The sequence below is a fragment of the Glycine soja genome, chromosome 14 (genome assembly GCF_004193775.1).
Source record: "Glycine soja cultivar W05 chromosome 14, ASM419377v2, whole genome shotgun sequence".
Classification (NCBI taxonomy): Eukaryota; Viridiplantae; Streptophyta; class Magnoliopsida; order Fabales; family Fabaceae; genus Glycine; species Glycine soja.
The window spans coordinates 7300816-7327780 of NC_041015.1; the positions used below are offsets into that span (position 1 = coordinate 7300816).

The following is a 26965-nucleotide window of genomic DNA, read 5'->3' on the forward strand; positions in this document are numbered from 1 at the left end:
TAGGCGTTGCTCATCAGGGGTTTAGTAATAATAAAAAAATTGCTCAGCTTTAAAGATCCATTGCAAGACCTCTGTTCCATCGAATCTGAGAAAATCGAGCTTGATGTTCCTTACTTGGAAAAATAATGAACTAAGGAGGAATTCCCCAGGTCCGACCCCCCAGGCAGAGGAGACAGTCGCAAGGAGTTGATCGAGATCTCCATTTGCTTCAATGGTTTACAATCTTCGACACAGTGTTGTAGATACTCCTGATGATGAAGTGCCATGAGGTCAAACATTTTTTTCATATCAACCTTGAGATCTTTGAAACGTGTGTTCTCCGCCGTGGTGGCTCAATGAAAGCACCAAGAGTGCAGAACTTAAAATATGAACAATACAAGAAATAGAGGCCTTTTGTTATTTATATCAACAATAACAATACAATAGTAGACTACGCAAGTATCTATCTATTGAGCTAATAGAATTAAGAAGACCATCTATCAAATACTATCATCATTAGAATTGAGAGAAAATCCCAAGGAAGGGCCAAGAAAGAAAGAAGTACAAGGTGCATACACCCTTCCCCTTTTCCCCTAATTCCCTTACTACTTATATTACGTAGCCACCATATTTCTTGTTATCCCTTTTTGCCCTGCTGCTACGCCTGACTTCCTGAATTGTAGGATTGGAAGACATGTGTCACATTTGGCTAACTAACTTAGAAATATTCTTTTCTTTGGTGTACTACCCCTTCGTGCTCCTAACAGTCCACTAACGAATTATGCATACGACTGGTATGGTGATTTATCCAAAATGAGTAATAGATAAGTATGGTGATTTCAAAAGTATTTTGATGGCCAAACATTGAGAGCATCTTGTTTAACCACTGAATTTCACAGAAAAAAGATCCCAAGAAACATTTTAAAGTCTTCTAGGAGGGGTTGGGTGGTAGTGATTTCATGACAATAGTCAAACATGTATTCATATAAATAGTTCATACATTAAATAAATTTAACAAAGGTTGAAGCACATGAAAAATTTGATAACTTTTTGAGAAATTTCAATTTTAGATGATACAATATAGAAACATGCATTCATATAAATAGTTCAGAACAACTCAATATTTCAGTGAAAGGTTCTTAGTGTGTGTTAACCTAACACACTAAGTTCTATTATATTTTTGTCTTGACAACACTTAACCAAGAAGTATAAGGTAAATTTGTACCACCTGCTGCATCAGGCTACATATAGGCTAGAGAAGAGTAAAACAACTTTTACATAAATAATAAGCCAAAGTTAAATGACAGCTAACACTATATCTCTAACATAAATTTCACAAACTGATGGGCTAAAGTCATAATCAGGAACATAAGTTGACGCAGATGAATGTGGTGCTGCCGCACTACTATATTTGCCTAAAACGTGTGCCACCAATTCATCTACCTCCTCATCACCTAATTCAGGATTTTGTTGCTTTAGCATGAATTTCATCATATTGTCTCTAGACCTTCAATCTTTCTTGCCATACCATTTATTTCTTTTGCATGTTCTTTCTAGATAGCAACAATTTCTTGATTTTTTTTTTCAATATTGATGGTGTGGCAGTCCTTCCATAACAACGCACTCGGCCAGACCTTTCTTTTCAAAACAATGATTGAAATGCTTGTTCTCAACATTCGCTTGATTTTTGAATTGAATCTTGAAGTTTACTAACAAAAAAAATCAATGTCAATGATAAGAAAAGAGACTTTAGACGTACGTGATTAATAACAATAAACTCACAATAGCATTCTTTTAGCTCGGTGACAGACTTATTTTGAGCCTTGACAATACTTGAACAGAGCAACAACACATACGTACAACACTTATTAAACTGTATGTGAGTCTTGTCGTAATGAATATTGTTATATATATAATTAATTATTACACGATGCATGTACAGAAAAAACAAATAGGAAAGACGAAAAAATGCTAGTCAAGGAAAGCCATACAATAGGGTTGTGAAATTACATAGTTAAACTTTATTGGGCATTTTACCTATCCATATAGGGATGTAGGGGATGAGACAAGAAAAAGAAGACTAAACTCAAAAAAAGAAAGTCTCGAACTTCCGGATAAAGGCACATCTATTGTACAATGCATTTATCTACGGATCAAGATCAAGACACATCTCATTCATTTTTCTGTATCCGTGCTCTTTAGCTAAAAGCATAAAAATAAAAAATAAAAAGAAAATATGTGGAATACAAATAGTGCTATGAAAACGTTAACAATTAGATGACTACTAAAATGAGAAAAGGCTAGGGTTTAATTTTGGTCTTCAAATCCATAGAAAAAGTCCTGATGGAAACATTTCAAATAACATTTTTAGTTTGTTTCCCTCACATTTCGCTTTCCATGAACAATTCACGTCCTTTATTATTTATTCCCTAAAAATCTTCAACACTATTTTGAATATTAAGTCGCATCCTCACTCATTTCTTCAAATAATTAAATGCTATTTTAAATATGTATGACAATTCTCTTACATATCTGTATATCAAAAAGAAAAAATTCTCTTGTATCTCTTTATATTTTTCCCTTATGTTATGGCTAGGACCACTAACACATCCAAATTTGTCTCAAGTTTAAAAGTCTTTTTATTCAAATGATATAAAGACTAATTTTGTATTCTGATTTAATAAGAAAAAAAATCAACTTCAAAGCTTAAAACCCTTCATCACTTTAATTTTTTTTAACGTTATCAATAAAAATAAAATATTATCCTATGAAAATCAACTCTAACAAAATGGGTGCAGCCTTATAGCAAAAAGATATGGCAAGATTGTGCAAAAAAAAAAAAAGTAGTGGACAGAAGACTACTGCTGAAACCCATCACCTGGTTTGGCCTGTTATTGTTTTGTTGGCATTCGTGGGCAAATTGACCTAACAGGGTCACTTTCACAAACAATTTATTAAATAGGGTTTCTTCCTAAACTATTTTGGAACGGGTCTATTTTTACATGCATCCCGCCATTTGTATTGGTGATAAAGTTAAGCCGTCACTCGCATTAGCAACATGACGTGGAGGGTGTTTCGCCAGCAGTATTGGCGAAACAGTTGCTGGTGTCAGAAAGAGCAGGCATGGTCTCGTTACCATGGCTGGCGAAATAGCAGTAGAGGAGGTCTCGCTGGCATGGCTGGCGATTCCACTTTTTTTTAATTTTTTTTTTGTTCCGTGGAACAGTGAATGCAATGAAAGGGGCTGATTTGATATCTTATGATACCAAAATGAAAAGCTAACCATTTTTTAATCAAAAAAAGAAAGAATGACAAATGAAAGGACGAAACTTATCTTTAGACACTACCAGGAGAATACAAAAACAGATTTTTTTACTAATAATTACACGTTTTAATTGTAATTACATGTAAATTATTATTAAAAAAATTATTTAATAAAATGAATTAGAATCCTTATATAAAAAATCATTTTTATTAAAAAAATCAGTTTTACAAGAAATGTCATTAGAAAATAACCAATTCGACCATAAACTTAATTAAATCATGAAATATCTAAGAGTTTAATCACATGACATTATAAAATACTTTTAAAATATTCTTCAATCATATTATTAATATAATTTTTGAAGTAATTTTCATAAAAATTAATAAATTTATTATACACCATAAATTTAAATTATAATTAAATTTAAATTATGGTCTAAATTTTTTAGAGTTTATAGTCCTTTTTCAATAACTAAACTAAAAAAATATTTAGATTCTTACACTTTTTTATACTTATATTTTATAATTAGTTAGATTATTGGTGCATTTTATTATCTTTTTAAATTCAATATTTATAATAATTCCTATTTTTTTCACTAAACAAATATGAAATATATAATTAGTTAATAAACTGAAAATAATTAAATTGTTTGAAAAATATTTAGCTGAAAATTATTTAATAAAATGAATTAGAATCCTTATATAAAAAATCATTTTTATTAAAAAATCATTTTAAATAATAATATGCATACTAATAATAATTTAAAAAATCATATTTAACTGTTGTGCTTTTGTTGACAGCGCCTAGAGATAAGATGTGTCATTTCATTTTTCATTCTTTCTTGTTCTGATTAAAAAATTGTTACTTTTCATTTTGACATTACATGATATCAAACTAGCCTCTTTCGTTGCATTCACTATTCCACGGAACAAGAAAAAAAATTAAAAAAAAGTGGAATGCCAACCATGCTAGCGAGATCTCCTTTGCTGCTATTTCGCAAGTCATGGTAGCGAGACCATGCCTGCTCTTTCTGACACCAGAAGCTGTTTCGTCAATGCTGTTGGCGAAATACCCTCCACGTCAACCCGATATATCGCTAATGCGAGTGACAACTTAGCTTGTAAAAATAGACTTCATTCATAAATAATTTAAGAATAGACCCTATTTAATAAATTGTTTGTAAAAGTGACCCTGTTAGATCAATTTGCCGGGCATTCGTGTAAGTTTATGTTTGTTACCTCGTGTGAGATTTCCATACGCGTGTTCAATCTCATGCTACTTTTTTTATCGGCCAAATAAGTATTTATATATATATATAAAAAGATGACAGGGGCATAAGTTATACCGAACCTATTACGAAGATATGTAAACACCCCTGCTCCTACCGGTCCACAAAAGTTATCATATATAGGTGCATGCCAAGCAACCACTATGCGAAATACCTTTCCTCCAGCATAAAACCCGATCAAAAAGCTGAATCAATGATGGAACATCAACCCGAAGAATATGCTAGCGAAAAACACCACACAGAACCCACCCCCACACACCAGAAATACAGATTATTAAGACACACTCTAGGACAATTACACCACTCATAAAATGATGTCGTGAATCCTGGTGCCTTCACCTTTAACCACGACCAAGAGCAAAATTTCAGAGTCCATAATTTTCCCCACGTCCAGCTGTACTTGGTTAAACTCAATGTCATTCCGCATATGCCAGACACCCCACACAACAGCCAACCACACCCACAATGAGCAACAGTTTCAAATGGTAATGCCAGCTTTAGCTCCAACCAATCATAGCACATGCACCATACTGAGTAAGCCACCTTGCAGTGAAAGAATAGGTGTGAAGTTGTTTCCTGCGCATGGAGCATAGATCACACCCTTCCCTAACCAGCACCCTCCTAGCTGCTAGGTTTGCCTTCGATCGTTTGAACCCTGTACTTTCGGGGGAGCTGGAATAATGGACCAGAGAAACATGAATGTTTGTTTCTTGCATTCATCTATCCCTTCCTTACAATGTAGGTCGTAGCCTTCCCACCTATCTTCCACATTTTTCTTTATCACATGTGATAAAATAACCTCCTCCAACTCGCTCATAAACCACTGCCTCCTCCACTTCCATATATTTCCTTCCCACCCTCCAAGTTGGTGTATATACAAACCCTTACATTCTGAATTTGCCTCTAACCCACAAAAGTTTTGCTTCAATGAAGCCTCCCCCACCCACCAATCCTCCCAAAAACAAAGTCTTCATCCCTTCTCCCACCTTTTTTCTTGACTTCTCCCACCTTTTATTCCCTTCAGAATATCACACCGCTTGTCTAATCTCTTCTTTCGAGAAATCACCCACAAGGAAATCATTCTCCATGAGGATTCCCCTCACATTGTTATACCTCCTCCTACTTTTCATCAAAGTATGGAAGTATTTTGAATTTGTATCTCCCTCCCTCAAACCATGTACTTTGGCATTTCTGGCAAAGTATTAACTAATGTTTTCTTGCCAATGCCTAAAAATCCTTAAGGGCCCCTTCCCTTAATTGAATTTCTTGCAAAGTTAAATTTTCCAACTCACCTTTCCTATCCATATCATCTATTTTCTCGAATAATTCTTTCAAGGCAACATTAATATTGCCAAAACATTCTTTATTCCACCTCTTAATTTTGTCCTATAATCTCATAAATTTTTCTTTCAACGTATATGCACCCCATCCCTGGACCAACAACTCCTCATACTCCTTCCTCACAAACTCCAAAAATTAATCATCAAGAAGCCATGCATTTAGGGACGTTAAAGGTTTAGGCCCCCAATCATAATCAATATCTTGTAAAAGAGGCGAACAATGGTCAGACACATCTTGCCCAAAAACCACTTATGTTGATGAAAGCAATTCATTAAGTCACTCCAAAGATACCATAACACGATCAATTCTATCACCACTTCCTTACTTCCTTTTAGTGATAACCCAACATCATCCCCCACCTCCCATAAGCTCTTGCTTCAACCAAATCATTTTTTTAGCCATTTCATGTGCTTCCTATGTTATCCTCTCATAGACTTGGATAGCCTTAGAGAAAGACATGACTTACGAACTGCCTTGTGCTTATGGTTTTTCAATGACAATGACACACACAACCTTCGCCCTCCTTATGCTTACATGGTCATCTTGTAATATCAGGTGTTGTCTCCCATCATCCTTTTGAGATACCTCCACTGCATTCATGGGCGATGCTAGTCCTTCTTGGATAGATAAATCCATGCCATCTTTGATATTATGTTGCACCCCTCTTGTCTTCTGGTATTTATACCTCAGTTTGACATTCTCTGTTATAGCCAATCTGCCTTCCCTTTGACTGTTGACAAAGGCCAAAGTCTTATTGGTCTCTACGTCTGTAGCCACATTCTATATTTTCCCTTTGTTCCCCACTTATAGAGAGCCCATCCTATCGATCCTCACAATGCACTACTTATCGTATTTCACCCTAGTCCATGTCACCTCTGCTAAATGTTTGGGTTAGAGGTTTTTTTCCTTTAGAGCCCATCACACCACTTGGCCCATCACCCTAGTCCATATTCATATTTTGACCATTGTAACCCACATGATTGGGCCAAGTCACCATCCATTGATGCTACCGAAGTATCATCTTCTACCTCTTAATACCTCTTCTTGCAACAACACCACATCCTCTGCATTGTGTCCTCAATTTCTTCCGCTATACTAACCTATGTCAATACACCATTAGTTTTCATACTCTGTTTCACCGCAATATTCATATCAGTACACGTTTTAATTAGTAAATGTGCATAATCAAGTTTCTCCAAATTCAGAGTTTCATCGGCTACTGTTATTAATGTCCCCATAGTTTATACCACTTTTCTAAAGCAATCCTGATTCCACCAAATAAGGGGTATCCCCCTGGATTTCACCCACACATATTTGTTTCCTACAACATCATTTCTAAAGCAATCCTGATTTGAAGAAATTCCTCATCCACCCATCATCATCATTCAACACCATACTCAAAACATGTTTTCCTTCCAGTGATATAAGTACTCTATCATCTCCCAGACTTCTGATTCTTACCAGACAAAAACCCTCCCATCAAGAATGCATCTTGGACCCCTTGAAAGCCCATCGCCTCCTTCAGCCTCCCAATCAAACATCTCTAGAGCCATTGGACATTAGTTTCCAATGTCTCAAATTGCGGCCCCTTCCACCTATGTTCTCTCCCTGGCACCTTAGTCTTCGCTTACCATACAAGAATCCCATGCCTTCTTCCCTATGTACAGCCTGAGCATATGACCTACCTTCTTCATGCATCCTTCCACCCTTCATCTTCTCCAAGTGCCCCCTATTGCTTTCCCTTTTTCTTTTTGGCTCTTAGTCATTCTTTTAACCTCTGCATTCTCCACAGATGTCACGCCATTCTGTTTTGCAAACCTTGGTAAATTGAATCTCATTTTAATACAACCAACAATAATCTTGTCTAGCTGATAGGCCAAATGCTCAACATTTTCCACTTTATGAAATCTGAAAAACCCATAACATTGTCCAACCTTGCTTCTCCTTCTAGTAATGAAAACCTCACACACCGATCCCCACCTTCTGAAAACCTTCCATAGCGCTTCCTCGTCACATATCTTCAGAAAGTTTGAGAAGAAAAACATTGTGACTAACCCTCCTCGCGGATCACCTCTACCCCCCCTTCCAACCTATACCACCAAACACACCTCCACCACCACACACCATATCGCTAGGACCCCTGCTACCCCTTGTTGGCTTTGGCTCAGTTTAGTTGCTAAATAGATATGTAATTTGTTCTCCAAACAACACTTATGAGATAGTGCTTAACCTTTTAGTCTTAGAGATATCATTTTCTATGTATATTCTCTTGCTACATAATGTACACTTCAATGTAGTTTTAAAACAATTATAAACACGTTATTAATGTACTAATTTAATTTAATTTAATTATTATTTCAACCTATTTATTTAAAAAAAAATAGAGAAGTTAAATCAATAAAAAATAAGAAAATAATTAAAATAAGAAATCTTTTTTGGAAAAAGAACCTATAAAAGAGTTGATTTTATGAACTTTTGCCTTCTATTTGTTCTAACCCTCTTTTATCCTTATATTTAAATTGAATTTTAATAGTTTGTTTCAAAAGAAAATTTTTAATAACTAAAAATAATCTTATAAATTGTTCAGCGCAAATTTAAAATATAATGTACACATTCAAATATATTTATGTATTGTAAATTTTAATTATAATATATTTATATATTATAATATTTATTTATTATAAATCCTAATTATATAAAAATAAGCATATATTCCGCTTCATTGTACGCAGGCTATAATCTTAGTAACTAAATTTAGTATACGTAATAGTTCAATTTGATTTGTTCTCATTTTAAATATAAGAATAAGATTTTTGTCAAAAAACATATATAAGAATAACAAATAATACAAATTGAATAAAAATATTTTTTTTCTTTTCAATATTTTTATTTATTGAGAGATTTAGAATAGTTTTGAATTATTTTCTTAAACATTTCTAATAACCACGTCTTAGAATATACTCCTTGTCTAATATTAACTTAAACAAATCAACCATCTCAAATAAAAATTTTCATAAAATAGTATTTTATATTAGTATCTCTAATTCTCATAACAATAACAATAACAATAAATATACTAGTATACCTAATATTAATTATTATTTAGTAATTACCAGCTAATGTGTAAGTATTCCTAAAAAAATAATGTACAAGTATTAATTGATTAATATAGATAAATACTATAATTACAGAATCCTAGTTTTTGACATTCATTAATTTAAAACACTTAATTAATACTAGAAAACATTTTAGCACATAAATTCTATTTATGAACTATACAAAACACACGACTCTTCAATTGTTCTCAAAATAATTTTATCTCGTTGCGCTTGTGATTAAACTCGTCGGGTTTCCACAATGGTTCCACCACAATACTCGTCGTGCATTAACTCATCGCCCTTAAAGGGTTTTATAGTCATGTTATTGTACGATTCATAGCTCACAACTCAGTGCACACAACATCTTAATGCACACATACCTTACAAGTAGGGGTGGAAATGAGCCGAGCAGCTTGTCGAGGGCCTTTGGCTCGACCTATGTAAGGTTCGGCTCGACTTGGCTTGTTTACTATAAAGGTCCAGCTCAAGCTTTTTAAAAAGCTTTTTTAGATAAAAAAGGTCAAGTTCAAACCATAGAAAAAGCTTGTTAAATAGGCTCGTGGGTCAAGCCAGACTTTTATATAAGCCAAGCCGAGCCTTAAAAAAAATCCTATGACAGGTAATGAGTCAAGCTCAAGCCTTACGTGTTCAATTGAGGTCGAGCTCAAGCCTAGTAAAGCTTGACTTGGCTTGACTCATTTCCACCCCTACTTACAAGTCAATACATACTCAATTTATCACATATACTCGGTCTCAATCAGAATGGTATAATCCTAATTTAACATGTTATCACACCTCATGAATCATATACACTTTACCTATGAACTATGCAATATACATAACTACTCAATTGTTTTCAAAATCATTTTAACTCGTCGTACCTCAAAGTGATTCAACTCGTCGGGTTCCCACAGTAGATCACATCATGATACTCGTAGCGCAAAAACTCATCGCCCTTAAAAGGTCTTACAATTGTGTGATTGCACATTTCATAGCTCACAACTCAATACATACAACATCTCAATACATATGTATCTCGTCATTCATCACGGGTTCAATTTGTCATTTACTCACAATTTGAATCATCATTTCATAATCTTAATATAACAATTTATACAAAATGTTTCTCACAACATGGGGAGTAAAACCCCTTAAACAATTTCACACAATCATATTAAAATCAATGAATTAAAATCATAGGTCAAAAACACGAAAACATCAAGAGCACTCAAGTTCATCAACCAATTCGCATTAGAACATCAATTGGTCTGTCAAACACAAAAATATTGTATTTATAATCGTAAAGGAAAATTATAATTCAATAAACATAAAAAAAAACCCCAATTTAATCTCTAAGGATCCTTATACATGTTCATTCTAACCCCAATTGTGATAAACTCATCTCTTACCTCTAAGCGGGCTCACATGTGTATTCCAGCCGCGATAGCGGCATCTCTAGAGGTTTCCTGATATTTATCAAGTTTTTCCTCTTATTGCTCTATTAGGGTTTCCAAACATTAGAGAGAAGGAAAAGAGATTGAAAGTCTTCATTCTACTGTATGCATGAGATGAGTATTTATCCTTCCACATACATTAATTCAAAAATCCCAACGGTGAAGATGTGTGTAAAGGAATTCCAAACCTTGTGTCCCAGTTTCACGATGATTCAACGGTTGATGAGTCCAGGATTATAGCTTTATTGAGATAGGATTTTGGTGTATGTAGGAAAAGAGGAAGCTAGGCGCGAGGGACACTTCTTCCACCACAGATATTCTCTCAAAAATCCCAATGGTAGATGTATGACAATATAATTTTTGTACCAGACACAAAAATTTCACGATGATCCAACGGTTTACGAGTCTGGGATCGTCGTTTTACAGAGATAGGTTTGAGTGTATGCAAGAAAAGAGAGGGTTTTAGGAAAGGAAGAAGGGAAAACGAATTTGAGAGGAAGAGAGAGCACATAGACGTGTCATAAATGTAAAAATTAACATATTACATCTCTATTTATAGGTAGGATACTCTTGACCTTTTATTTACTCATATTTTCATTTATTTATTTATTTTATAAAAGGGAACTCTATTTTATTTCTTATCAAACCATTATTTTAATTAATAAATTTATTTCTCCTTATTTATTTAATTATAAAAATCTCATCATTTTTCTAAAACTTTATTTATTTTTAAATAAAAAATATTTTTTAATTTATTTACGAAAAAGGGGTGCTCACCTCCCCCACTAAAATTTAATTGGATTGGGCTTCTACCAATTCAATTAAATTTATTTCCAACCACACATATCAAATATCCACTTAGTGTATGTGAAATTACAAAACTACCCCTAATACAAAAACTAGTCTAGGTGCCCTAAAATACAAGGGCTGAAAATTCTTATATTTATAGGATACCCTACCTACAATATGGAACGCTAAATACAAGGACCAAATATAATGACATCCTAATCTAATATGTACAAAGATAATTGGACCCAACCTTGGCCCATGGACTCAGAAATTTATCCTAAGGCTCATGAGAACCCTAGGACCTTCTCTTGCATCTTTGACCCAATCTAATTGAAGTCTTCTATCCAATATCCTTGGGGGGTAGGATTGCATCATAAGTACAAATAAAGTTTATGTAGATTCAACACTCAATTTCGATTTTAACTTTACTATTTAGGACAAATTAATACACTTATCAATTTATCGACAATAGAGACATAGTATTCACAATTATACAATAATTTCCCGGATATTTTCTTTGAATTATTTGTTCATTTTTATTATCTATAATTAATAGATTTATAGATAGCGGACATATGGATAGGAAAAACGAAGGATATAACCTCGGCACCAAGTTAAATGTACACAGGATCACGCACGAACACAAGCTTCCATCAACAGCATTTGCCTTCTTCAAAACTCAAATTAAGGGATTAAAGAAGAAAAATATATATATTTATACATATATGAAGCAATTAAAATTAGAAAATAGCAAGGTTCTAAGGTTATGAATTTTGGGAGGACTAACTTAACTAACTAATTAACAAGTTGAAGGGGGCATAAGATTCAAGCCTAATAGTTCATCATTTTCCAAAGCCAAACGCGCCTTATTCGTTTCGGAGCTTTGAAGAACATTGTTAGACCCGTACTCAGGGTGCACCCTTTTCTTGGATTGAAGAGACACCCCAAAAAGCTTGGTCTTGCAACTGTTACTGCTAGCCTCTTCCTCAACAATGGTTATGGAACTGTTAGTGGGAGAGTTCACAGCACGCGCTTGCTTTGTGTTGTTGGAATAGCACCCTACAAACTGCTTCAGTTGCCTTTGCACCGTTGAAACGTTACTCATAGGAGAGGCTTGTGCTTGTGTTTGTGTTTGTGGTGATGTGTTGTTGTTGATATTACTATTATCACTGCAGAGTAGAAAAGAAGGGAAATTGTTGTTGTTGCTAGGAGCCACGGGCTTGACATGGTTCTGAACGAAGTAGATGATGTCGTTGTAAAGCTTCTTCATGTGTGCGAGCTCCGACATGAGCATGTTGTTGCTTCTCCTAAGTCTTTCGTTGTCCTCAGAAAGTGCAGTGACAGTGTTGTAGTTGTTGCTGCTGCTGTTGTTGTTGTTTACACCGGCAACTCCTCTTGGGGGCGAGTCACACCAATTGGGTATTATTACCTCGTCCGAATCATGAGAAGGGGAAACACTGAGTCTGTTATTGTGGAAGGGAAAGATAGAGGAAACGTTGAGTCCAAACTTATGATGGTGGTGATGGTTGTTCATGGCTTGTACTTGTTGATGATGCTGGTGATGGGTTTTTCTTCTGTGAATCTCGCACAACAAGTTCTTCTCTCCTTTCTTGAAGAACTCATTCGCGAACTCCCATCTATCAGGCACAATCTTTCTAAAACCCTATTCAAACAAAATTCAAAGCCAAGTTAGTTAATTGGGAGCATGCAAAAAATGTAACATCTTGAAGGACTAATTACCACAACATGGTAAATCACAATTTGGAGCATGCAAAAATGTAACATCTTGAAAGTGAGATTAAAATGGGAATTAGGTCTAGCATAAGGACTAGTTTGAATTCTTACTAGGAGTTGGAGATGCGCTACCAATACTTGGATAAAAAAAAAAAACTAAAGATATTAATTCCTTAAATGCTTTCTGTTTCGTTTTTTAAAATCGGAATTAAAGTTTCTAAGTTTTGTCTCTCATATATATTGTTTGATAATGTTTCAAAGTTTGTCTCTCATATATATTGATTGATAATGTTTCAAACATGATTGCCTTCGATAAAAGAACTTAAAAAAAAAAAAGAAAAAAAGAAGAGAGATATGATGGGTGTGTGATACATACATAGGTGTTGAGTTGGCGAACGAAGCTGGAGAAGTTGTTGTGTTTGAAATAGTTGGGGAGAAGGTCCCTAGCGAACTCGGGGGGTCTCCAAACGACGAAGGTGGTGTCGTCTTCGCCCCAAGAGACTATGTGGTCGGTGGAAGGGTCGTCTACAAGTTGGTATGTTTTGGTAAGGAAAGGTGCAGGAACTGATTTGTGTGTGTCCAAAGACAGCAAAATGCTTTCACAGTTGTCTAGTAGAAGAGCCATAGCTTTTGCTATTGAGGGAAGTAAAGAGAGAAGAGAGGAAAAGAAAAGAGAAGAGACAGAATGAAAAGATCAGAGAGAAAGAGACGGTGTGAGTGAAAGCATGGGAATGGTGCAAGCTAGATAAAGGAGGCGAGAGAGAAATTAATGCGGGTACAATCTAATGTGGTTTGGCTCTGTCTTTTTCTTATTTTAAATAAATTGTGGATGTTGTTTCTGGAGAGGGGAAGGAAATTGTTTTCCTTTGTTGATGTTATATAAAAATAAAATTTTGTTAATGGTCTTCTTAAGATATTTTAAAAAAAATATTTATCGTAAAAAAATAGAAAAATAAAAAAAAATTATAAATAATATAATTTTTCATATTTCAATAAAATATTTGAAGTTTTATAAAGAGGGTCCTTAGTGTTTGGCTACAAATAAATGTGTTTGTTGAATTGTTTAGGGTGCTTGGTTATGCGGTGAGAGAGAATAAGTGTCTGTCTGTCTGTGTGTCTAGGACTGAAATAAGGGGCTTTTCAAGACAAACCCGTGACTCTCTTTCTACGTGTGTGTTTGTATTGTGCGTGTATGCAGAGGAAGGGTTCTGATCTCTGACAATCATCCCGGGCACACCCAATTAAAATCGAGCACAAGAGGAAGAAGGTGCAGTGCAGAGCAAAGCCATGTTGCCATATTTTGCAAATTGACATTTGGACCCTCCCCCCTCCCAACCCCTTTATACTTGTTTTTTTCTGACTAGTGTTTCTTTACCATCTCCATGGCATATTGTGAATTTGGTGCAAGGGAGGGAGATGGATAAAAACTAAAATGACAAGATATAATAAATACTAATATGATGAAAAGGAAGAAAGGTGATAGTCATAGAAATGATAAACAAAAAAAAAAGACAGAAGAAAAAGATATTACAAGTATACAGCCAAAGAATTCTTACATATAAGATTGACATTCGATTGAACCAACTTCAACATAAATAAATCCATGAATAATTCTTAAGCGTTGAAATATATACATCCAACATTCAAAAGTAAAATAAAAACAAAAAATAAGAATTTCGATCCTTTAGCAAAATCATGTACTTCTATTTCAAAAGTAATTTTTTAACTGATTTTTTAATGTTTTTAAAAATTAAAGTCCTAACTTAAAAGATAATGTTATCTATTATCATATGTGTTTGGAAGCTTATAAAGAAAAACATAATCTTTTAATTTAGATTATAAATATTTTTCATTAGAGACTAATTCATACCAATTGATCTTTTAATGACGGTGAAACATACTTTTAAAATACTACTCCAAAGCAAATTAAGGACTATATCCCTCGGTAATATTAGATAATATTTTCCTTATAATTTCGGTAAAATAAATATAATTACCTTTAGATGATAAGGTGGGTGGGTATTCAATAATTCAATAATTATGCAATCAAGAAAGATCTCTCCCATTCCAAAGCAAAGGACTATATCCCTCGGTAACGGGTAATTCGGTGAAAGAGTTGGGTTTATTGTGTGCATATATTAGTAGTACAGTACATTTTTTGTTCTCGTAATAAAATGAATTTAAATTAACGGAATCTTATGAAAGAACACAAGTCATAGTGAAAAGAGAAAGGTAGGTTTCACTTCACACATTAAACGAGCTGAGTGCTCTTTCCGTTTTGTAGCTTTCCTTTTGTTGTTAAATGTCACCCACCGATCAGTCTCTCTAATTTCGAATCCCTATCATTTTTCAATTGCACACATAGTACTAATAAACAAAACATCGAACTACGAGATGACTAAAAACTGTTTTGGTTGGGTCACAACATCTCTATCCTTCAGTTCTTCCATAGCTTCTCTTCTAGTTGTTATATCTCTCTTTTTCTCAATCAATATAGTTTGGCTGATAATATATGTTGAATTTATGAGAGAAAAATAGATTTTTTTAATATATTTTTATTATTAGTTAAATTTTTTTTATATAAGTATTACTTTTTATCTAATTATATTCTTTTTTAATTTTATAATTTTTAATATAGTTTTTAAATAATAAGAGAATGCATGTTAAAAGAATGGGTTGTTGGCAAATTTCTTCCTTCGAAATAAATTTTTGAAAAGATTTAGAAAGTTTCACGCAGGACAAAATTCTAGATTAAACATGGGTCTCATCATCAATCTAAAATAATGAAATTTGTGAAGCTACTTAGTGTGTGTTAGGTTAAATTTTTGAATTGTGCATGTGGCTAAGTTTAAGCCACGTTAAAGACAAAATTACTCTTTGTAATTTCCAAAAGATCAAAACAAGGCAAATGAGTATTTAGATGTCTGAACGTGTATATAGTAATAATTTAGTCTTTAAAATAAATAAAAGAAATCTGATTTAGTCATTAAATATGTAGCAAATATAATAATTACTTTTTTCATATAACTTAATAATAAATTAATCTCTTAATTTTATATAACCAAATGTTAAATTAGTTATAAAAATATAATTTAATGTAAAATCCATTTTTAAATAATATAATTTAATAATAATATGATCTTACAAATTTAATAATATAATAAAATGGTCACATTTTATGTATATTCATGGATTAAAATAAAAAATTTGTTTTTTTATGAACTAAATTATCACTTATTTATGATTTATACGTCTAAAGATGAAAACCATAGTTTACCTAAAATATAGGAGCATGAGAGGAAAGATTTGGAATCTAACAAGGTCTTCCAAATTCTAGCAGAGCCAAAAGTTCTATTTTTATAGTTAAAGTGATTAAAAAAACATTCTCTTTCTCTCCCCATTGTTGCCCTTTTCTTGATAAACTCATAAACACACTATTCAAATTTCAACATCATGTGACAGTGTGATAAGAATGGTAGTATTGTATATGCTATATGTGCCTAGTGCCTTTTACCCGTAAGCATGAGCTTAGCTCTATAGCTGCTCCTGTTTTGCTTTCCCTTACTTTTACGTTGAGATTCCAGCTTTTGGCTTTGGCTCTTCCACAATTAGGCCTCATTCTGCTGACGTGTCCAGGTGATTGAATTATTGACCCCCAAAAGTTCGCAGTAATTTTTTTACAGCTTTTCCACCTCCCTTTGTGTTCCCCGGGAAAGCAATAATATTCTCTTTACTTATTTCCCCCCCCCCCCCCCCCCCCCCCCCCCCCTTTCCCGGCCTCAAGCATGCATGAGCTACTTGTGTATTAAACTTTGTAGGTAAATGCAATTCTACGCAAAACATAGTTACATATACTTAAATGGTACTCAGTATAACTCAAAAAATGATTGACATTGTTAAGATTTCACTTCATTAGTACGCCAGAGAATGATTTATTTAATATAATAATTTGTGTTTAATTTTTTATATGCAAAATTTCTCTTGATTATTGACGCATGTATTGTGAGCAAAAATATAATCACTAAGCCAGTAAATTTGAAAATCAAGACACCCGTAGTTGCGGACTCAAGATAAAAAAAATGATACACAATAATGTTCTATAACATGAATATTTGTCCAATATACGATATAAAGTTACTACCTATTAAATAATAATTAATGGCATGTGTAAGGATTTCCTAGAAAATTTAGAAACATTCTAGTTGTACTTTATTTTGTACAATATTTTATATGAAAAGGAACAAACATAAAAAAATCAGAGAGAAAAATGTGATAAGAATAATGTAGTAAAAAATTATTATAAAAAATATACGATTAATTTCAATTAAAATATAAGATACCTTGCCCCATTATTTTAAATTTTGAGCAATATTGTAACACTTCCAAATTCATACACGGTTAGAGGAAGGAAAATAACAGGCTATTAGTAATTGATGAGAAATACTAACAATATACTAGCTCTCTTTTTTTAATCAATATACTAGCTCTATAATACACTATTTTCTATAATATACTATTTGATTTGAGTCTCTATTATTAACTATAATTTATTGCAAATTGTAAAACTATTGAAGTTTCGCTCCTTATATATTGAACCTCAGCTCATGCATGTGCATGCTTTAAAAGTTTGTAATAAATTTTAATCAATAAAAAATATGTTAAAGAGTATTTTGAGCACTTTACATTATTCAATATGTTATTTGAGTAATATTGTTTTACTTAAAATTTAAAGGTAAAGCATATTGGTTTTTCTTGTCTAATTTAATCTAATGTACTTTTTTCTTTCGTAAATCTGTGAGGTTTTTGGCTGTTGACGTTTAAGAATATTTAATTTGATCTTGATCCTTCGTCAGTTAATTACTATACTTGGAGTACACCTTGTATTAAGATATTAATTTTTTTGTTTATCGGAAAATATTTTTTTCAACTATGTGTTAATCCATTATTATTATTTTTTAAAACGTTCAAATTTTAATGTTTCTACTTTTTTTAATCACAGTTTCCTTATTTCTAATCTGTAAAGCCTAACTTTTAGAGGAGTAAATTGACCAAGGCCGCTTCAATTTTTTCTTTAATGATACGTACGTACTCTTGATGTTTTTCATGACGAACTGCGAAGAATTAATACAGAAAGCTTTGCATTTCAGAATGCACGAACTAGTTCACAAGGGAAGAGACTAAATTTGGTAACAATGAACATTGTCCACGGAAAAAAAAAACAATAACAAGGCAAAGGTAGTTAATGTTCATGAAATACATTTATTCCACAAATTAAATAATTGTTTTTCACCAATAGCCAATAATACTAGGAAACTTAAAACAACTTATAAGAGCGGCAATTTTTATTCCAGAAATGTTAAATAGTAGAAACAAAATAAGTATATGAAATTTTGTACGAAACATTAACACTGTTCATTTGAGTTTAATTACATTTTCAGAGATAACAATAATGTCACCATTCACACTAATATAAATAAAACTTTAGTATCTACATAATGTTTTTATAATATTATTTTTAGGTTTGATTGTTCTCTATCATATTACTGATTTTGCCTCACATGTCTCTATTTTGTTATCAACAATCTTTCTTTTGTTGTATAAAAAAGGTTTTTCAAATACTATTTTCCATACAAATATATGTCCTCTTTTTTACTTTTATTTTCCTAAATAATTGAATTGTCATTTTTTATGGATTTGAATATTTCCATTGACTACAGTTGTATTATTTCTTTTGATAATTGGGTGGGTACAGATATCATAATTTGAAAGAAAAAACTAAAGTTAAGAAGAAGAAAAAATGAAAAGTTGCTTGAAAATCATAGTGGGCAATAAGTGGTCAGTGAAGATCTAAATCTAAATAATAATTAAAAAAAATGCTATGGATTTATATTGGTGAAAGTGAAAGAGTAGGGACGCAAAAGGAGGTAGAGGGCCAATCCAAAACAATAGGAAAATGATGAGTAATTATTTCAGATTGATACCACAGCTGATTATTTTGTTAATGTCTATGATTCTTTATCGGGAAAAAACATAGTTTTCTTTATTTTTGAAGATTGAAAAACAAAGTTAAACTGTCAGAGTTTTCCCACCCTTATAATTAGTTCGCTTTCCTCATATTCGACATGAATATAATTAACTATTATAAAGAGCTAAGCATAATCTAAAAGCTATCTCAATCTCCAAGAATTCAACTGATAAAAATCCAAGAAATTCATAGAATCTATGGAGTGAGAGCTATACTTTATATATATATATATATATATATATATATATATATATATATATATATATATATATATATATATATATATATATATATATATGACTCACAATAGTTATTCAACTGATTTTCTCTCCATCCATCATTATATAAGAAATTTTATACCTACAAGTAATATAAGTTAATATTATTACTTTCTTCTTATATTCTTTGACTTTGACATAGAGTTTTCTGTAAGTGTATACAAATCTTGTTGCTAACCGGAAATCACCATGAGCTTTTGCTGGTCGGAGCCACCTAAATCGTTCGCCATGTTCGGATCTTTCCTAACTTATGTTATTTTTCCCATATTATTAATCAATAGAAATTTTTAAACATATTAAATTTTAGGTCTAACAATAAAAAAAAATTATTTATTTTTATAAAACAAAAAATGTTACATATATTAACAAAAACATCACACATTTTGATAAAAAGACCTAATATATAACTCTTATTTTTTAAAACTTATTTTAGATCTCATTGTTGGACCACTCATGAGGATATTACATTTTAAGTGGTTTAATATCAATTTAATATTTTTAAGTGGTTCAATAACAATCCAATAATAATTAACTTAGTAGGCCTAATAAAAATTACTATGATATTCTGATACTATTTGTTTTTACAGTATTTTGATACTATTTTAAAATTAAAGTTTTGGGCTTAACACAACTAATTAAAAAAACTAACTCATAGTAAGAGAATTACCCTCATTTACAGTTATATATAGTACTATTTGATCACATATTCTTTCATAAAAAATATATTCAATATGAGATCTCTAATAAAAGCCATATTTTTTTCTTTTCTCATTATTTTTGTTTTTTTATCTATATATTTACCAAGTAAAAGGGAAATGGAAACAAATTACGGAAACGGATTTACGATTGAAGAACATCATAAAGAGAGAGTTGAAAGGAATTCATATGTTAAGACATGAGAGGAAGGTGGTGTATATCAATAGTCACTCATGCCTAGTTATAATACAAATTAAACCAGCATAGTGTAGCACTGTACTACAGGGTTATTTAATTTGTATCCCATCGATTGTTGGGGTTTTCTTAAGTTTGATTTTTCTATCCTAATGTAGCAAGTGCATATGTACGTTAAGGAGTCATAAAAACCTAATTTTAATTTTTTTTGAAGGAATCCTAATTTAATTTCTATACCATGCATTTTGTAAAAAAAATTAAAAAAAAATCTATACCATGCATCGGCAGGTTTATATTATTCACCAACAACACATAAGGATACTATTATACGATAATAAAAAATAAAGAATTCAAAACATTACTAGTAGAAAAAAAAATTATAAGCAAAATATATTACACTATAAAAAAAAATGACATATACCTACGGACAAAAACTGTTACTATAAATAAAAATAAATATTTGTCTTAAGGACGTTTCTTTCGTCAACCTTGAAGGAATATTTAATAACGGTTAATTATCTATCACTATAAGTTTTACTTACTATATATAGTGTGTAGGTAAAAGTCATTAACTTTACTTACATCTCCTAACTGTAAGTAAAAATCGTATAATAATAATAATAAATCTTCTAGTTATGTTCACTGCTACTTACCTGTTCATATGTTTTTCTTAATTATCACGTGGAAAATGACAATTAAATTGGAAGAATATATAAGTTATAAAAATAAAAATAAAACAAGGAAAAAGAAAAAACAATAGTATCAAGATAAAAAAAATGACAAATAAAAAATAGTGGTTTTAATTATCTCAATAATAATCACATTATAAAAATAAAAAATTTGAAATTCTTGCAATTACCCCTACCAAGTATTTGTACAGGCCTATAGCCATAAATTGCACCATATAACATTACTATGATTTTTAACAAGAAAAAAAAAATAATAGGCTAAAAGAAAACAAAAAACTTGCTAATTAAACTACAATGAGATTAAAAAATTGAGATTATGAATTATTATAAATTGAGATTAAAAAATAAAAGCAATATATGGTTGATATAAGACTTACGTACAACATTACTTTTGACAAAGCTTCTAGAATGGCTCATTTGTTGGACTCTAGCCTGTGTATTCTATTTCCTTCTTGTCAAGGTCACTTCATAGATAAACCTTTCCTATAATGATTTTTGTTTCTCTGTGAACTTTCTCTTTCTACTATTTTCTCTTATTTCCATGCCTAAATTAATTTCTATTATTTTCTTTCTCCTAACTTTCTATACAACTAAAAGAGGTACCATTGTACAAACATTTTACACATAAAATTACAACCATGGCAATCTTAACCTATTCATAAGACTTCAAACATAAAGCTAATTCAAACATAAAATTACCTCCAAAATGATTTAATTGCATAAACATGCCATTTAACTGGGATCAATCAAAAACTTATGTAAAATTCAAAAAGGAAAATAAACAGTTATAAACAACGTAACAAAAAAGAAATAAAAATAAAACAGAGGTGAAATAGCAAGTTAGAAGGGTGCATATACTAACACTTATATGTTATAGCCCCATATAACACCTAATAAGTGAGTTGGAAAATTCCATAAAAAAAAATATTAAATTTTATTAAAAAATGAGAGAGTAATCCAAATATCATACAACAAATATGTTTAACATGAATACCTCTAATAAAAAGACAATTCTAGAGTGACTATGACCTGTTTGGTAACTAGGGATGCACCTTGGCATTGCAATCTGCCCTCCTCAACCTTGCCTTGCTATAACTTGGCTGAACTATAAACAATGTAACAAAAAGAAATAAAAATAAAACAGAGGTGAAATAACAAGTTAGAAGGGTGCGTATACTAACACTTATATGCTATAGCCCCATATAGCACCTAATAAGTGAGTTGGAAAACTCCATAAAAAAAATATTAAATTTTATTAAAAAATGAGAGAGTAATCCAAATATCATACAACAAATATGTTTAACATGAACACCTCTAATAAGAAGACAATTCTAGAAAGGCTATGACCTGTTTGGTAACTAGGGATGCACCTTGGCATTGCAATCTGCCCTCCTCAACCTTGCCTTGCTATAACTTGGCTGAACTATAAATGCCACATTACAATCTTCAATTGCTTTCTTGAATTGACCTAGCTTAGAACAACATGTTGCTCTATTGCATAGCAGAATTGAGTTGTATGGATCATGCTATAGTCCTTCATTGTATACAACATATGCTTCTGTGAATTTTGATGCCTTGAAGAGTAAGTTACCACTCATTTTGGCTGATGCCACTGCTCTGGCCCTCCTTACCACTGCATTCACCTCAGAGCTACTTGGATCTAACTTAGATGCTTGCTGAGATGTTGTCACTGCATCCTCAAACCTGTCAGCACACAAAAAAGCAGAGCAAACTTAGGCTCATTCATTTATTACTAATTAGACTCAGGTAATATATCACCTACCATCATTGAATATAAACCAACAATAGCAGGGGAAGATATAATTTACTTTACTTGTTTGGTGAACAATATATAAAATTTGGTCAAGTGAGACAACAATATAAATACAAAGTACCAACTAATACAATATCTATGCCTCATCGTTATCACCCTTAAGTTTATAAAATGAATTATAAAGTGGGAAACCCAATTCTTGGCACTTCTCATTATTTAGACTGCTTTAAACCCGAAGCAAAAAAATAAAAGAAATAAATAGACTGCTTTAAACATATCTATAGGTCCTTTTTTAACTAAATTGGTGGTCTTCGTTTGCAAATCATGCAAAATAGAGAAACCATGTTTGAATAATTTGTTAAACATCATAAAAAAAAGCATTTTCACCAACATGTCGGCTGCCAAGTAAATGTGTGTGCCTATCATCAATAGGTAAGCACTACGAACCGGGCCAAATAATTTGTTAGAATAATCAAGGTCAAATTTTGGCATTTTCTCGTAGGTAGCATGTGTCTCTTGATGTCTTAAGAGCTTTAGCAAGGCTTCAGTATGTAAACAATAGACCTAGTATATACATAGTCTTTTTTTAATCAGGGAAAGGCATACCATAGTCGCTTATTCATCAATCAATCACTATGGCACTTATATTATATAAAAACAAAGTGGAATAATAGGATTCCCATTTGGGAGTGTTATTTATTATGGAACATTAGGTGAAATTCAATCCAAAAATGATAAAAAAAATGTTGGAGTACAAAAAGTTTAGGCATAGGAAAGAAACTGTTAAACCAAGGAAACTAACCAGTGGAGCTGAATCAACACCCAAGGATATTGTAGCCTGTGATTCCTTTAATATAACTTTCCAATCTTTGACTTTTCGAGCTTTAGTGCATCTGCTAAGGTGATTTTGAAGAGCCTGAGCTTGGAAAGCAAGTATGGAATCAACACATGGGCTTGTTTCATTGCAATTCAGTGCCTTTTCAGCCTTTCCCAATCTACAATAAAAAATTATCAATTTTGTAATAAATAACAAAACAAACATCACAACATATAATCCCTTTTATTTATACTAGTCCATAGCAAATTGAATGAAGCATACACATGATAATTATTATTTTTGAGTACCTGAAATAAATTGTTGCTAAACGGTTGTGGGGTCTGCCACACGAAGGCTCCAACCTGATAGCTTCCTCACACTCAACAATTGCCTGCAGAAACCTTCCCAAGCTTATCAAAGTCGCATTCTTGTTGCAATGATATGTTGCTTTCTTGGAGTTAACAACAATGGCACGGTCATACAAAGCCAAAGCCTCTTCAAATCTTTCCTACTTGTACGCTTCATTCCCCATGGACTTCAACACCTCAGGGTCCACTCTGTTGTTCCTCTGACTCCAAAATTGCACAAGCTCATCACTGTTCTTCCTCATGATGTTTCATTTCTTTTCGTGTGCACCAATTTTAGCGTGCAGTAGAAAATTGGATTTGATCCTACTTGATCTAATAAAATGTTTGGTGCATTCACTGGATAGTTATGAAACAATGAACTCATACAAATACAAAGTTCAAAGCATTGTAGATTGCAAACTTTCAAGGGAAGAAATTTCAACATGAAGGGATGTTGTCAATGACGCCTGAAAAAGAAGAGATTAAGATGCCAAAAAAAATGACAAACCTCAACTGAGCAGCTGTTAGAGAAAGCATGGCGGAGTGTGAAAACTGTATCGAAGCTATATGTATGTTTTGCAATCTCAGAAAACTTCTTCCCAAACCTTCAATCATAGTTTTGATATCCATATTATCATTTAAATACCTACAACTTAATGCATCTGTTAGCAACTAGAGTTCACACAAAATGAAAGCTCGACAGAATATCAATTTAGAACCTAAAATTTATTCCGAAGAAAAAATTCATCCATAGAAATAGAAGTAAGAAACAAATGAAATGACCTAAAAATCAAAATCAAATTTGTAGAAGATAGGAATGAGAAAACCCTAAGGTAGAGAAAGAAAGAGATGTGAATTGAGAGAGGAGAAGAATAAGTATTTTGGACAACCACTGAATCTGAGTCGAGGAAGATGTCGCCACCACCTTCCATTTCCATAACTCTCTCGGTTCCTTTCTCTCTCCCTCTTTTTGAGAGACTTGTTCCTCTCTGTGTTCCATTCTAAATTATAGAATCAAGATGATACAATAGAATTAGAATGGATAGACTAACTCTATTATTTATTAAATTATAGTTTGAATTAGAATGAGATGAACTAAGTCTATTATTTATTAAATTATAGTTAGAATTAGAACAACCCTGATTTGTGAAAAATTAAAATAAGAGTAAACACCTAATTCAAATTAATTTATTTCATTAATTTATGTACACTATCCATCCATTTGTATGTAAAAATCTTTTTTATTTTACCTACAATTTGGTTGTAGGTATAAGTTTTTATAAGGTTTTACCTACACTACATAGTTGTAGGTAAAAAATCTTTTATATTTTACCAAAATTTACCTATACTAAAAACTGTAAGTACAAGTCTTTGAATTTAACATACACTAAACAATGGTAGGTAATAAAGTATTTTTAAATTTTACTTACACTAATTCATGTATGTAGGTAAAGGTGTTTGTAGGTATAAAACAATTTTCTTGTAGTGTTATATAAAATGTGAAGAGGGTTCTAAACCATATATATAGAAATGGAAACAAAATGGCAAGTGCAACAATGGTCCTATGATGTATATGGGTAGGGGTACCCCTTGTACCCAAATATTATTTTATTTTATTATTGCTGATAAAAAAAAGATATAAATACTGCAACATTTACAACTACAAGTTGGTTCTGTTTCTTATCAATGTTGGAGCAATAAAATTCTCACATACATTCACACTATGCACTCACTCACTTTATGTTAAAGAATAAGAGAAGATGATGAAGGAATTAATTAAGAGAAAATAGAGGGAACTTAGAATTCTGAGTTAAACTTCTGCATTCTCCTTCTCATTCATGATCATTATTATTTTTATACATATTGCATATGTAGCTATAACAACCTTCATAGCTGTCAAACTAACTTCAAAATGAATCACTAACTAACTCCTAACTAACTAACTGAATTACAACATACATCAACATCCCTCCTTAATTTAGATTTGTCAAGGATGTCACTCCTAACTTGTCTCTCAATTCCTTGAACTTGATAGACTTCAATGGCTTAGTTAGTATGTCTGCAACTTGATCTTCAGACCTACAAAACTCCAATTCAAGCTTCTCCTTATTCACTTGATCATGTAGGAAATGAAACTTGGTTTCAATATGTTTACTCCTGTCATGTGCCACAGGATGCTTAGCTAAATCAATTGCTGATTTGTTTATCAATCAACAACCTCATAGGACTGTAATCCCTCAAGTTCAATTCTTCCATTAAAGCTTACATCCATAGAGCTTGACAAGCTGTCATAGCAGCAACAATATATTCTTCTCCACATGTTGACAAAGCAACTACACTCTGCTTCTTTATGCACCAAGAGATTGGTGTTGTTCCAAATTTGAAAACATACCCCACAATGTTTTTCCTATCATCCTTATCACCACGCCAATCTGAATCACTATAATCAAACACTTCTCCTTCTATATTTTTCTGACTGTCAGGATATAAAATGCCAAGATCCAATGTTCCTTTCACATAACACAATAGACAATGTCAGGTCTGGTGTTACATAGGTATCTCAATGAGCCTACAATTTACTTGTACAAGGTAGGATCAACTTCTTTCTCATCCCCATCTATTTGCAGCTTAATTCTAGTTTCAATTAGTGTGATAACAGAATTGCACTTTATCATATTGAACCTCTTCAGAATGTCTTCTGCATACTTCTTTTGATGCATGAAAATCCCTTTATTGGTAGAAACAAATTCAATACCCAAGAAGTATGATAGTTCACCAAGACCAGACATCTCAAATTCTTCCATTATTCTTCCTTTGAACACTCTCATATCTTCTTCACTACTGCTAGTCACTAGCAAATCATCTACATAAAGACATATTATAAAAAACTCACTAGAATTTGTGTTTCTGATATAAACTCCATGCTCACTAGTGCACTTGATGAAATTCTGCTGAACTAGGAAGCTATCAATTTTCATATTCCAAGCTCTAGGAGCTTGCTTGAGGCCATATATTGCCTTATTCAACTTGTAGACTTTATCCTCTTGTCCTGCCACTACATAACCAGGTGGTTGAGTTATGTAAACTTCTTCTTCAAGTGGCCCATTCAAAAATGCTGACTTCACATCAAGTTGATATAGAGACCAGTTTCTGTTGCTAGCAACTGCCATAATGAGCCTAACAGTTTCAAGTCTTG

The 26965-nt window shown here is 32.2% G+C and overlaps 1 protein-coding gene and 1 pseudogene across 1 annotated transcript; both read right to left on the minus strand.

The window, feature by feature from the left end:
* Nucleotides 1–11794: 11794 nt before the first annotated feature.
* On the minus strand, nucleotides 11795–13724 carry LOC114383552 (heat stress transcription factor B-4-like). The gene is made up of 2 exons (XM_028343240.1): nucleotides 13325–13724; nucleotides 11795–12877 (listed from the first exon to the last, which is right to left on the minus strand). Exons 1-2 carry the CDS (start codon nucleotides 13571–13573, stop codon nucleotides 12014–12016), a joined length of 1113 nt encoding a protein of 370 aa, XP_028199041.1. The 5' UTR covers nucleotides 13574–13724; the 3' UTR covers nucleotides 11795–12013.
* Nucleotides 13725–22168: 8444 nt separating this feature from the next.
* Nucleotides 22169–26939, minus strand: LOC114385285 (annotated as a pseudogene).
* Nucleotides 26940–26965: the final 26 nt, after the last annotated feature.